The following is a 13477-nucleotide window of genomic DNA, read 5'->3' as shown; positions in this document are numbered from 1 at the left end:
AATTCTCAAAACAAGATGGCAGCTTGACTTGCTGTCCAAAGTGCTATAATGTCAGCCCTTAGGGACAGATCAGACTGTAACACCAAAGTCATGAATGGTAAGGCTACTTTTATTACAGGGTTACAGTAACAGAACTTTTACAACCCTGAATGTCTCTCTCTCCCCTCCCTGCCTTTATCCTAAAGGGAACTGAGGGAGGGGGTGTCCAATCTGAGATGTTTTGTCTAACTCTATTCCTGGTTTGGATCGAGATTTCTCTTATCTTACTGTTGCCTTGGCTGTGTCACTTCTTCCTCAAGGTTATTTCCACTGCCCATTACATCTAGTCTATTCTTTCACTCTCCATGTGCTACTTCATTCCTCCTTTTCTGGGGTAAAGGTTGAGAAATGTCTTGTAATACAGTTATCCACATTTCACAGTGAGGCCTATTCTCAGGTAAATGAAGCATTAATACATAAATTTGCTTTAAAGATGTACATTACTGCTGTTAATATTATTATTGCTGTTGTTGCTGTTTTTATGTGCTGTTCTAACAGAGCTGTCAGATCAATTAAAGTAAAAATATATTGTGGAATATCTTCAAAATGATTTCAACACAGAGAACTACTCAGTTAACAAGATTCTTTGTAAGAATGGTATAGTCATGGTTTTTTAATTAAATGCTTTCTTCCTAGGCATATGAATGTATAACTTTTCCTTCTTTTTCTCTTTCTCTGCAGACCTTTGTAGTACTAAACAGAGGCAAAACACTCTTCCGATTTAGTGCCACGCCTGCCTTGTACATTTTAAGTCCTTTTAATCTGCTTAGGAGAATAGCTATTAAAATTTTGATACATTCATATCCTTTTCATAGTAATGTGTACCACTTATTCTGAAGTCATTATTTCCTGTTTTGCTGGATTAATGTGCTGCCTTAAAAAAACATATTTTATTTGGATTTAAAAACATATTTTATAGAAATAACTTGCCTCAGAAAGATTGAAATTTCCCTAAGCAACTGTAAGAGGAGGTGAATGAAAGTGAACTTAATAGGGATGATGTTTCATAATTAGGGAATGTATGTACGAGATATGTACGTAGATTTAAATATAGGCTGTCTTTGACTTACAACCATTCATATAACAATTGTTTGAAGTTTTGGCTGCACTTAAAAAAGTGACTTACCACCAGTCCTCATACCTACAACTGTCACATCATCATCATGATCACATGATCAAAATTTGTGCCTTTGGCAATCAACGTATTTTATTACAAGGTCGCATGATTGCCATTTGACACCTTCCCAGAGAATTTCTGACAAACAATGGGAGAACTCCAGTTTACTTAATGATGGTTGTGATTCATTTAATGACTGGGGCAAAAAAGGTCATAAAATCAAGTGGGATTCATTCCAACAGCCACATCACTGGTCATAAGTCGAAAACTACCTGTGACTGATATTCTGCAAGAAGTGCTTACTATCAAGCAGAACTTGATAGAGAAAACTTGAAAATGCTACTGTTTTCTCCTATTCTCTATGTCAGCCATTGCCTCTGCTCAGCACGTGGATTAAACATACATCCCAATGTATTCTATAAATCTCCATATTCAGATGCCACAGGAATCAGAGAGGAAATTGGGAGAGATCTGCCCGTTGTTATGTGGGGCTGCATCTTGACTCTCTCTCTCTCTCTCTCGCTGGCTCTCTCTCTCTCTCTCTCTCACACACACACACACACACAGACACACACACGGGGAAGTGTAATATGGAATCTAAATATTATAAAATGATTAATTTCAAAAGAGAGATACATATTAATTCTAAATGTGTAGCATTGCCTTTTTGTGTGAGTCCATAAATAGTCCATAAAACTATCTTGCAATTGAGGTATAATTCTCAAATCTAAAAACTGAATAGTCAGAATTCCCCTTTTCCAACTGTACCGTTTCTAAGTACAGTATGTACAGACTTAGGATGTTGTCTGATTATATGATATCATTCATTCAAAGACATTCATTTTGCCTATTTTACTGACTGGGTCTTGATTGCAATTGTTTCTCTCGGTCTAATTCATAGTTCTTATAACTTCCTCTTTTTCTTCCCAGTGAACTTGCAGGCCTCTTTTTAGATCTTCTCATCTGCCTGCAGCAACTGCCTGAGAAATGACTAGGAGCATACAGTTGCCCTAGACCAGTGGTGGGCAACCTTTTTTTTCAACTGAGCCAAATCTCGCCAAAACCACGATTGAAATTTACTTTGAGAGCCACATTTTTAAAACCGAAAATACATAAGATGGTACACTGTTTTTAGTTTCAATAAGTTTTTATTGAGAATATTCTGCATGCAAGTATCCACATAGGTCGGGAGGATACAAATAACACAACTAATAAAACAAAAACTTTAGAACGATATTATTTATCGATAACGTTAAATTCCGTAAAATTTGCCTTACAATGTAGAGAAAATTACATCCTGACATTGACTGACAAAGTCACAACCACTAATGTGAACATTGGCCTTGCATTTCCTTGGATAGTTTGAGTAAGTCAGGTTTGTATGTTGTTGTTTTTAATTTCATCTCTCTCTCCCACTTTCTTTCTTTTTTTCTTTTTCTTTCTCTCTCTCTCTCTGGCTCTTTGTCTCTCTCTCCCTCCCTCCCCCATCTCTGTCACTCTGTGTGTGTGTGTCTGTCTGTCTCTCACTCACTCTGTGTGTGTGTCTGTCTGTTTGTCTCTGTCTCTCCCTCTGTCTCTCTCCCCTCCCTTCCTCTCTCTCTGTCACTCTGTGTATGTGGGTGTGTCTGTCTCTCACTCATTCACTTAATCACTCACTCTGTGTGTGTCTCTCTGTCTGTCTATCTTTCTCTCCCTCCCTCCCCCTCTCTGTCTCTCTCTGTCTGTGTGTGTGTGTCTGTCTGTCAGTCTCTCTCTGATTCCCTCCCTCACTCCCTCTCTCTGTTCCTCTCTCTGTCTGTCTTTCTCACTCTCTCACACACACACACACACACACACACACACTGTGGTCACCTTGTTGAGTGTTCCAATCACATTTGAAACACTCAACAACTGGCCTGCATTTATGGTATTTTGCAGCATTCTGCAGTCATAGGACCAAAATTGGTTGTCACTCGCCCGGGCTTTTGCAGAAGCTTCCCTCCGAAGCCCGAGAGGAGGGAGGGGAGCGGGCACCCGGCACACAGAAGAGCCGCATTAAAGGGTGTAAAGAGCCGCATGTGGCTCCCGAGCCGCGGGTTGCCCACCACTGCCCTAGACAGACCTGGATGTTCAATTGTCCTTTATTCCCCCACTTTTGCAAACATATATGAAACTCCCCAAACCAATTCATTTCAAAATACATGGAGTAGGTTCACCCTTTCTACTAAACCATAATGTGTTTGATTTGTTTCTTGCTTAGCATGAGGCATGAATGAAGCTAACAAATAAATTATGGTTCCATAACCACATGATTTGGAGTTTCCTGATTTGTTTTGTGTTCCAACCAAGCCTCTATCCAGTCCATAGAAGTGCAAAAGGAAAAGGAAAAAGTTTTTAAAATTGTTGAAACTCTTTTCTCCTTTTTAATCCAGGAAAAAAATGTTTGATTCCCGAAGTAGAATTTTCTTATCCTTCTACTATGAAAATCTCTGTTTAACTCTAAATAATTTAAATAATTTAGAGCTAACTAAGTCTAAAAGTGTTTAAGAAATGAGGATTGTCAAACCATGTGCTCATATAGGCTGCATTGCGGGTGTGGGTGTGAGTTTGATTGAAACCCCTTGACTCCCAGCCGCTCAATTTATGAGGCAATTATAAAAACCTCAGTTTTCTCATGAGGAGTAGCTGTCCAAAATGCAAGTGGGCAATCTCAAAATCTCTCCTTTATCCAGAAAGACTGCACCAGCTAGTATTCACCATCCTGCCACCAATCACCACTGCAATGCTATCCCTGCTCCTTCAGGGACATCTAGTCCACAATCAATCCTCACCAGAAGACCAAGTCATTTTCACGTTTGAGGTGGTATCAGTTTGAAATATGAATAAGAAACCACCACTGGTTAGTGTATACAGTATTCCAAATCAGATAGACTTCTTTTTTATTTTATTTTATTGAACATTCATATGTGAAAGGATTTTTAAAAAATTATTCCTTAAGCAAGGAAATGTCCTAAATACATAGGTATATTTTGCAACCAGGGTAGGCAACAGTTGAACTCCTGAGGTTGCTGAAATATTGGACCCATTGGCCGCAGTTTCTAGGGATGGTTGGAGATGTAGCTAAGCAGTTTCAGGAATGACAAGGTTTTTTTTTTCTAAAGGCTTACACTGGATCCTTTAAAAAAAGTAGGATGTTAAACAAAGTAATTAATGAATTGATAAATGAACTGATAAATGAAGTGATAAATGGATTAATTGAATTTAATGGAGTCTAAATCATTAATGAATTAATGCTATGGCCCTACATGGACTGAAAACCATTATGATTAGTCATCTCTGGGTGTCCATATTCTGCATCTTATTATGAGAAACCTGTGTCTCCTCAGTAAATTGAGCATAATTCAATACAATTGCAGTACGTGAGTTTAATTCCAGTTAAGGTTCCCAAAGCACTCTTTTGTTCTCATGTGGCTGGGTTCAATGTAATCTGAACTGCAACAAGGTGTAAATCCTTCTCAATCCAAAATCAAAATTAGGCATATTGTCACATTTGTTATCAGGAAAGTTTCAAATCTACACTTTATTAATACTATTTCTTGGGGGAGGGGGCAGTGTTTGATTTTTGTTCCCAGATTTAAACAAGATATATCATCAGCTTGATGTTATTTTGCTAATGTCAATAAGAAATTTCTTACCTTTTGTGCTTCCTTGACTTTGTTTTACAGTATTTAGCATGATCATTATGTGCACTATTTTGACGAACTGTGTGTTCATGACTTTTAGTAACCCACCAGAATGGTCGAAACAGGTGGAGTAAGTAATAATATTTTTTTTGTTTCACTTTGATTGTTTGTAATATCTAGCAATTCTTTAAAGTAATAGTTGCCAATTTTGAAGAAAAAGTGTGCCATATACTGTATAAACTCCCTGCCCAATATGGTTTAAAATATCAAGCTGGGAGTTAATTGAACATGTTCTCACTCTTGTCATAAATATCTCTCAAAAGAAAGACAGAATTCCTTCTGTTTAAAATAGATAATTATTAGATTTATTTATTTTTAGTGTATATTGAATCTCTCCAAGATGGATAATTTTAGAAGCTTTTTAATGTTGCGTGGTTAGGCAACATAATTGAGAGGATTTTGATTTCTTGTATAAGCATATGAACTAGATCTCCTTTTAAATAGGACTGTGATGGCATTAATAGGCTTGATGGATTTTTATCTAGAATCTGATGAAGGGGCTGTTTTCTTGGGTCAGAAATGGCTTTCAGTAACAGCAATGGTGCCAAACAGACCATTTGGGAATAATAGGCATTGCTACCGTACTTGAATCTTAGACTATGGTGCCTGAAGTCTGTTGCTGGAGTCTGCTGGGGAATTGCGATATGGAGTTCCTACAATTCATCCACTCTCCAGATTTTCCACTTTATATTAACCCACTGGAGAAGATCACCGGGAAATCTGGTCCATAATGTTGTTGATATGCAATTTTTTTCTTACCACCTGAAGGGGAAATAACAAATCTCTCCTAATGTTTACCTTCAGGCATTCATTGGTTGAAGGAGATATAATAAATTAAAACTGAGACCTTATCTTAAATGTCTTCGGGCTGGATTACCTAAGGGAATGCTAACTTCTACATCAATCTTGGCAACTTTAAGACGTGTAGACTGCAACTCTCAGAATTATCCAGCTAATATAATATCCAACAATTCCTGGAGTTGAAGTTCATGCATCTTAAAGTTGTCAATGTTGAGAAACATTGTACTTGATTATGTCTACCTAGCAGTGCCTTCTCCTCCGATTTTCCTAAACTCTGGAATGCACTGGAATGCACTCACTTTTGAAAAACTGTAAAGGATTGTTTTTATCCTTTAAAAACTCAAAGGCGTGTTTTCCAAGATTTTTAAATAGGGATTAGGATAAATTGAATAGTATTATTTGCATGCGTTACTCTTGTTCATTGTTAGCCTATATATGTTTAAACAAAATAATTAATGACTTATGGTTGCATGAATCAACAAGGTAAACATTCTTTAAATTTCTATTTATTATGAATGACCAGCCATGTTCCTTATGCAGTGTGATCACTCTATCTTAATTCTTCCTGGCAGTGGAACAGCTAAAAAAACAACTTGAATGGTTCCATCTGTGATTTGTTTAGCTTATGTATGAGCAGGATATACAGTATTATGTGTTCCTGTTTTAACAAGGCCCAATCTTAAGGCAAAAAATATATTTTATTGTATTTATTGATCTAATTTATATAGCTGCCCATTGCTGGGTGGATTGCCAGTTTTGTAAATCTTGACTTATAACTTTTTGGGATGGGAAACGGAGGAACCAAAATCCTGGGTTACATTATATTGCTAAAAGAGATACTGATGAAGCACTCCAGGTTGTTTTTTATCCACTTCTGTTGCCAGAAAGCACAAACAAATATTGTCAACCAGATGTCTGAGATGTCAGAATTCTCAAAAAAAATTAGTTTATTGTTGGTACAAATACCAACTAATGCCATTTCAGTACATGAGCTTTGTATGCATATTTTTACACACACACACGTTTGTGTGTAAAAATATGTATGTATGTATGTATGTATGTATGTATGTATGTATACACAGAGAGAGAGAGAGAGAGTTTTGCATGACTTCATGCAGATTTTAATTAGATTCTAGCTAGCATCACTTCTTGAATGTGGCAAACATGATTGAAGTCCTAATATTATACCAACCAAGATCTGTATACTTAGTTCTTGTATTAAGATCTAAGGATATAGATCTTTTATTAACTCAGCAAAACATTTTCTCCTCCCCTTCACTGCTTGTGCAACACATGACAGCTCTGTAGCAATACTGCAAGTCTGTTCTGTTATGTTCCTTAACAGATCCACTTTGGTCAGCAAGATTTTGCAGTGTCATCCAGAAACCTGAAAAAGGGTTATGAAATAATTACTGTCAATAAATATTCAGAATTTTGGCTATATATATAGCCAATATATATATATATATATATCACCCTCCTTCATTATAAATACTATTCATCATTATTCTTTACTTTCAACAGGTACACATTCACTGGTATATATACATTTGAATCCCTTGTGAAAATTATTGCAAGAGGCTTCTGCATAGATGGTTTCACTTTTCTTCGTGACGCATGGAACTGGCTAGACTTCAGTGTCATCATGATGGCGTAAGTGCGCAATTAGTGTTATTCTTGCCAGGAGAAGCCATATAATAACTATAAGTGAAAATAAAAAATACATACTTTTGAGGTAATCCAGAAAATAAATAAAAAAACAATCATTGGTTTTTTTTTAATTATTCTGGACTAATGACTGGTAAGTTATTTAAAATGGCTTCACATGTAAGATATGAAGATCTTCACATCTAAGATACAACATTCTGACAGTAGCTGCAGGACTGAGAAACTTCCTTCTCCATAATATAACTATGGCAATATATATATATATATTGGTGTAGTTGTAGTTGACAACCTGTTTTGCAACCAGTCTTAATTTTTCTTACCCTAGATATTTCAGATGAGTTGAAAAATGTATTTGATTCCTGAATTTGCCTCAGGTTTTTCTATTCATTTGTTTGTTTGTTTATATTTTGCATTTCTTTTTACTCTTGTAGTATATAACAAGTAAGAAAAAGGAAAACAATTCTATTACAGCTAAAATATTATATAGTGAATAAATATAATTTAGTTGATTCATTTCATATATGGGTATCTCTTAACTAAATGAGGAATCAAAATCTATGTTGTCCAGATATTTGGTCAGCAACTCCAATTATCTTGGATACTTAGGCATTGGTTGGGTTTGTATGGGAATTATAGTCCAAAATATATGCAGACCACAAGATTGTTAACTTTTGGTTTAGGTGAACTAACTCTGAAGTATATATAGCATTCATAGGGAGAAAATTCAAAATTTCAGAATTTTGTTTAAGTAAAACTCTTTTTTAATGTTAGCTAACCCCAGGATTTATGGAATTAATGGAAATATTTTTTTGAAAATCCACTAATTTTGGGGTTTTTTTGAAGTTAATACTTTACAACATGTTTAAGAATAAAGACCTTAATTTTAGCTTCTACAGTCAAATCCACTATAGGTTTAATGAAAAACTGGTCTCCAAGTACAGGAATTTGTGATGTTCCTTTGAAGTCCAATATTTTTGCAGATACGTACCAATAAACCTAGTTTAGCCATCACAATTGCAACTGGCAACTCAGTTGTCAAGTGAAATGGTTGCTAAATGAAATCACAACAGTGCTTATAATCTGATTTCGGCTTTCCTTTGTTTTACAGACCTGAGTAGGTCATAAATGGGAGGATTGGTCACAAAGTTACTTTTTCATCACTGCTGTAACTGTGAACTAAACGAGGCAGTCACTAAACAAGGACTACCTGTATAGCCAACTGTTCTAAGTGCTCAAATTTAGGCATCTCTTAAATTTTCTACCAATTCTTGGGTCAGGGGAAAAGGAATCTGAGATAGCAAATGTCAACCTAGCCGACACAGCTGTTTACTTTTTCAGTGATTTTGACTTTAAAACATGAGACAGTCTTGTTCCTTTTTTCCTGTGGCGCTGAGGTGATGCTCGTAGGTGAGGAAAGCAGACAGAGAAGGTAAATCATAATTCCTATGGAATACCACAGTGGTACTTTCCCGCTTTAGGGTGACGACTTAAAAAAAACACTGAATCAGAGAAATGCCATGTCTGCAGCGGACATCCCTTGGCCATGTAAGATATTCCAGAATTTGCCTGTGAGCCAAGTCCCCCACCCTCTGTAACAAGAGGGCCAACAGAACCAAACGAGAACTTTGCAGACGATGATCCTGTACTTCCGTTTCTATATGGCACATATGCTGGTGTGCTGAGCAGGTGTTCTTACAGGAACAGACTGTTAGTAGAGCTGTTCTATTGCATTACAGTTCTTTTCCAGGAAATAAAGGACAGCCATATGATTTCAGTCAAAAACAATAATAATCTCATGTCAACTGAAAGACTAACATATTTTTATGCCATTTCTTTTATCCCACAAAAAAAAAGTTAAGATTCTTCGTCAATTTTATTTTTAATACAATAGGTGACCATCTTTTGGGGTCCACATGCTCTGGATAATTGATTCTTAACTCACCTTACCTCAATTTTCTCTACAGTTGGAAGCAATTTTTTGTTACTTTTTGCTCACCCTAATCTATTAAGAACCTTTTTTTTTCCCCACGCTGCCCATTGAAAATGGATGATTTTTTTAAAATAAAAAATATTTAAAAAAAAATAAAAATCATGTTCTAATTGCTATTATCCTGGTTAGTTTCTCTCATTATTTTTGTGATGCTAGATCACTTCTTTTTCTATCTCCTACTTCTCCCCACGACCACATTCCTATAGCTGATGAAGATAGTCAGTCATTCATGCTTGGGCCCATATGTCAGAGAGGTCCTTGTCAAATTATCCTTATCAAATTAGCTGACCTGTGATAACTGAAATACTTCCAATTGTCTTATTTACATCTTTGTTTCTTCTCTCCATTTTTAAACACTTCAAAGCATTTTACGTTTGAAAGTTGTTTCTCTGCAACTGAAGATTACACTCTTCTTTTCGAGGCAGGTGACCCCAATGGTGCCATTAACTCTGGTTTAATTCTGCAGGTATATAACAGAGTTTGTAAACCTAGGCAATGTTTCAGCTCTGCGCACCTTCAGGGTACTGAGAGCTTTGAAAACTATTTCTGTAATTCCAGGTAAGGCAGCTTGGTGTTAGGTGTTGGGTTGCAGCTCCCTGTGAGTGATGTACTGCTGTTTGTAGTTGTTGTTTTATTCCTCGTTCCCCTTTTGGTGTGTGTTATTGTCATTGTGTCTCTTTTGTGTGTGACCTCCCTCATTGCAGATATGTCACAGAGTTTGTGGACCTTGGGAATGTGTCAGCCTTGAGAACTTTCAGAGTTCTCCGAGCTTTGAAAACTATCTCTGTCATTCCAGGTGAGAAATGCTCTAAGAATGACCGTGCCTTACGTTTTCCTTTGCCTCCCTTTGCCTTCCTTGTCACATTTTAAAAATGGCTGTGGCACATTTCTAATAGGCCTTGTGATTTGCATGAGCATAAAATATAGTATGATTGATCCTCAACCAATTAACTCAAAAGTACTGCTAAAAAACAAGGGATTATAATTCTGCTAGTAGAATAGCTTTATAATTTCAAGTGTTTGGTAACTTGGATGCATTCATCTTTACCAGTTATGCTTTCCTATTATTATTTTTTATTATTAAGTTCAAAGATAAGAAAAATAAAATGCAATGACAATGTGCTAGATTAGGTTAGAAGCAAATAAATAATAATAATAAATGAGCAAATAAGTGAACATATATATTTATTTGTGAAACTTTGGCACAAGTATTTATTACTCCATAAGCACATAATTTGGCTGCCCAATTAAAATTTCCATTACATATTGAAATCCATTGTGTCACAACTTTATCCATGATAAACAGGACATTTTCTTAGGTTGCATTCACCTCTAATGGGTAAAGCAATCCTCAAGCATGGCAGTGATACAATGCTTAGGCTGTCAATTCAAATGAGCTTTCTAATTTCAGACCTTTGATCTGATGCAGAGACTGTACTGTAAAATGCTGTTCAAAATAATAAATGATTGAAATGAAATGTGAGCTCAAATAAGTAAATATCCCTTGTGCTTGTCACTGAAAGTTGAGTCACATATTCTATTCTGCATGCCCATCTTTTAAAATGATCTGACAGGTAACAGAATAATTGAAACATTCTCTGGCTCATTGATGGCAAAACTATGACATGTGTCAAAAGTGATGTTTAGAGTGACTAGAATTACACTAACTTACACATAACTTACACTAGAATTCACCAACACCTGACAACAATTCTCAGAAGTATGCCCTTTTTTCAAGCAATTTTTGGAGCCTGTATGAAAATGGGGCATGCTCTTGTACGGTCTCAAGACCCACCAGACATCGCATGCAAGAGCCATGCTCTCTTGGGACATCCAGAACCTCCAAAAAAATCACATGAGAAAGGTGCTTTTGTGCAGTTTTCAAAGACTGCAGAAGCTGTGAAAGAGCTTTCGACACTTCAAAAATGAAGGCCTTGTGTGACCTAGAGCTTCCCTGAATAGGGGCCTATCAAGAGAACACCTCCTGTCGATAAGTGGTGCATGGCAGATCCTGGGGCCACAAGGTGGCCTTTTTGATGGCGGTGGTAGTGCTAGGGCTGAAATTGAGGTCCGGGCCTCTACTTCAGGCCCAACCTCAGTGCAGCCACTGCTGCTGTTCAAGCGGAAGGGCTAGATAAGGGGGAGACAGAGAATTGTTTCTCTTTTGTTCAGGGGAAGTGGTGATAAACCGGAAGAGTCCGGTTAGGTATTTTCTGAATTTTTGACACAAGAAGCCCAAGGTTCAAAATCAGTAGCAAACATACTAAGCTTACTTCACCCCACCCACTTTTCCCATTATGTAGTTGATCAACTTGGCAGCAGATAACAGGAAATATAATGTTACCACAGCTGAAGAAACTGGTATCTAATATCTGGAGAAATATCTCGGAGAAAGGAAGCACAAGGGAGACTTCTCCTCTACAAGACTTGTGATTTGAAGGCAATTTTTTTTAAAAATTGTGCCTTCAAGGCCCAACTCAGTTTTTGATTCCTGGTGACTGCCTGGACAAGTCCCTGCAGTTTTCTTGGTGAGATTTTGGAAATGGTCCCTTGCCTGCTTCCTGGCAGCCAAAACGGGCCGACTCACTACGGCCAACTTACCATGCGACAACTCACCACACGACAATTCAATACAGAAAAACGCAAGAGCGGGATAAGTGAATTGCTTGTCCCTCTCTTGCTTGTACAAGTGACAGGCCTGAGGTCACCCACCTGGATTTGTGGCAAAGGAGGTACTAATACTCATTTTCTGGATTTCTAGTCTGATAACTTAACCACAATATTTAACAGGCTCCACTGCATCTTAGCTCCCATTTGTTCTTAATAGAGAGGCCATTTTTGCAATTAAGCAAGTACTTAGATCCATTTCACAAATGATAGGGCAATCACATGTGGCTATTGGTTATTCATTTTGTTAAAATTATCTACCCCAATTTCCCTAGTGAAAATAAAGTTCCCAAAGCAGGTAATGGTGTAAATATGTATAAAGGACATAACTAAATTATAAAGGTGCATATAAAAACACAATAATTAAAATTGGATCAGTAAACCAGGGACAAGAATATCTACTGGAACAAAGCCAACTTAAGAAAAGCAAAACAATGACCACAAATGATTGCTTTCCCAACAAATGTAACCCCCACAAAACACATTAAACTTAATTCTAGATATTGAGTAGTGGCAGTAAAATTGTAATAGCAAAGCAGTGACATGTATCCAATAAGTGACAGTAGTCCATATGCTTGCAGCTGCAGTTTTTCAAAGGCATCCATTACATTTACTTTGGGTTTATCACAGTAGCCCAAACAAGGTATAATAAGGAATATGCAATTTTAAAAATTACAACAGTTCAACAAAGGCTGTTTTCATAGTGGGGACTCTGTTGGTTTTAACTGCTGACTCCCTTCAAATTATGAAAGGAATGCATACAGATCCCTAATGTCAAAACAGCATTGGGTTCTGGAAGAGACATTCATTGTCACTTATGAAAGGAACCCTTGCAAAAAGGTAATTACAAGCTTAAAACAGGATAAATCAGAATGAGCAGCACCCTCCCAAATCCTTCTAAAGTGGAGAGCTTTGGGAATTTTCTTGAAAGCAACAGTCTGGAAATATCAATTAATAACCATTACAGTTGAGGAAAATTGTGAAAATAAACTGAGGACTTTGAATCAGGAAATGAATGAAATGAAGAACTGGGAATAATAATGACATATCCAAAAATGCTTGGGATAAAGTGAGAAATTAATAAATTAGGCCATTTAGTGGCTCACTGCTTTGCATATTTCATGCGTAGTAAATTATAAATTAGAATAAATGTTAATGTCCATAAATTAAAATAAATGTGTATATGAATTAAATGTGCAAATAAATTAAAACAAATAAATTGAAAGATATGGCTTATAATATATATCTGTTGGGTATAAATATTTTGGTTAATTTGATGAGAAGTCTGCTGGCTGAATCAAAAGTTGGATAGTACTTGGCTCAAATGATGAGGGTTAGTTCATCACAATGAGCTGGGGGGAAATGATGCTATTGTGTCCAAAATGCCACTTTCTGACTTTCTCTTCTCCCATACATTTGCACAGATACGTATACAAGCACGTGCATGAACACACAGAGAGAATCTGAATGCAT

General features: G+C 36.6%; 1 protein-coding gene across 3 annotated transcripts in view; it reads left to right on the top strand.

Moving 5' to 3' along the window:
* Nucleotides 1-13477, top strand: part of SCN8A (sodium voltage-gated channel alpha subunit 8) — a gene marked incomplete at its 5' end in the record, with an annotated part of 96497 nt that overhangs the window by 20217 nt on the left and 62803 nt on the right. For all 3 annotated transcript variants that reach the window (XM_081946149.1, XM_081946148.1, XM_081946147.1), the window contains 4 exons: nucleotides 721-853; nucleotides 4861-4948; nucleotides 7204-7332; nucleotides 10042-10133. In XM_081946149.1, coding sequence (XP_081802275.1) covers nucleotides 721-853; nucleotides 4861-4948; nucleotides 7204-7332; nucleotides 10042-10133 — 442 coding nt within the window. The remainder of the gene's footprint in view (nucleotides 1-720; nucleotides 854-4860; nucleotides 4949-7203; nucleotides 7333-10041; nucleotides 10134-13477) is intronic.

Source organism: Natrix helvetica (genome assembly GCF_964273705.1).
Source record: "Natrix helvetica genome assembly, chromosome: 1".
Lineage (NCBI taxonomy): Eukaryota > Metazoa > Chordata > Lepidosauria > Squamata > Natricidae > Natrix > Natrix helvetica.
The sequence above is the reverse complement of the archived record's forward strand: the minus strand, read 5'-3'. Positions and strand labels throughout refer to the sequence as shown.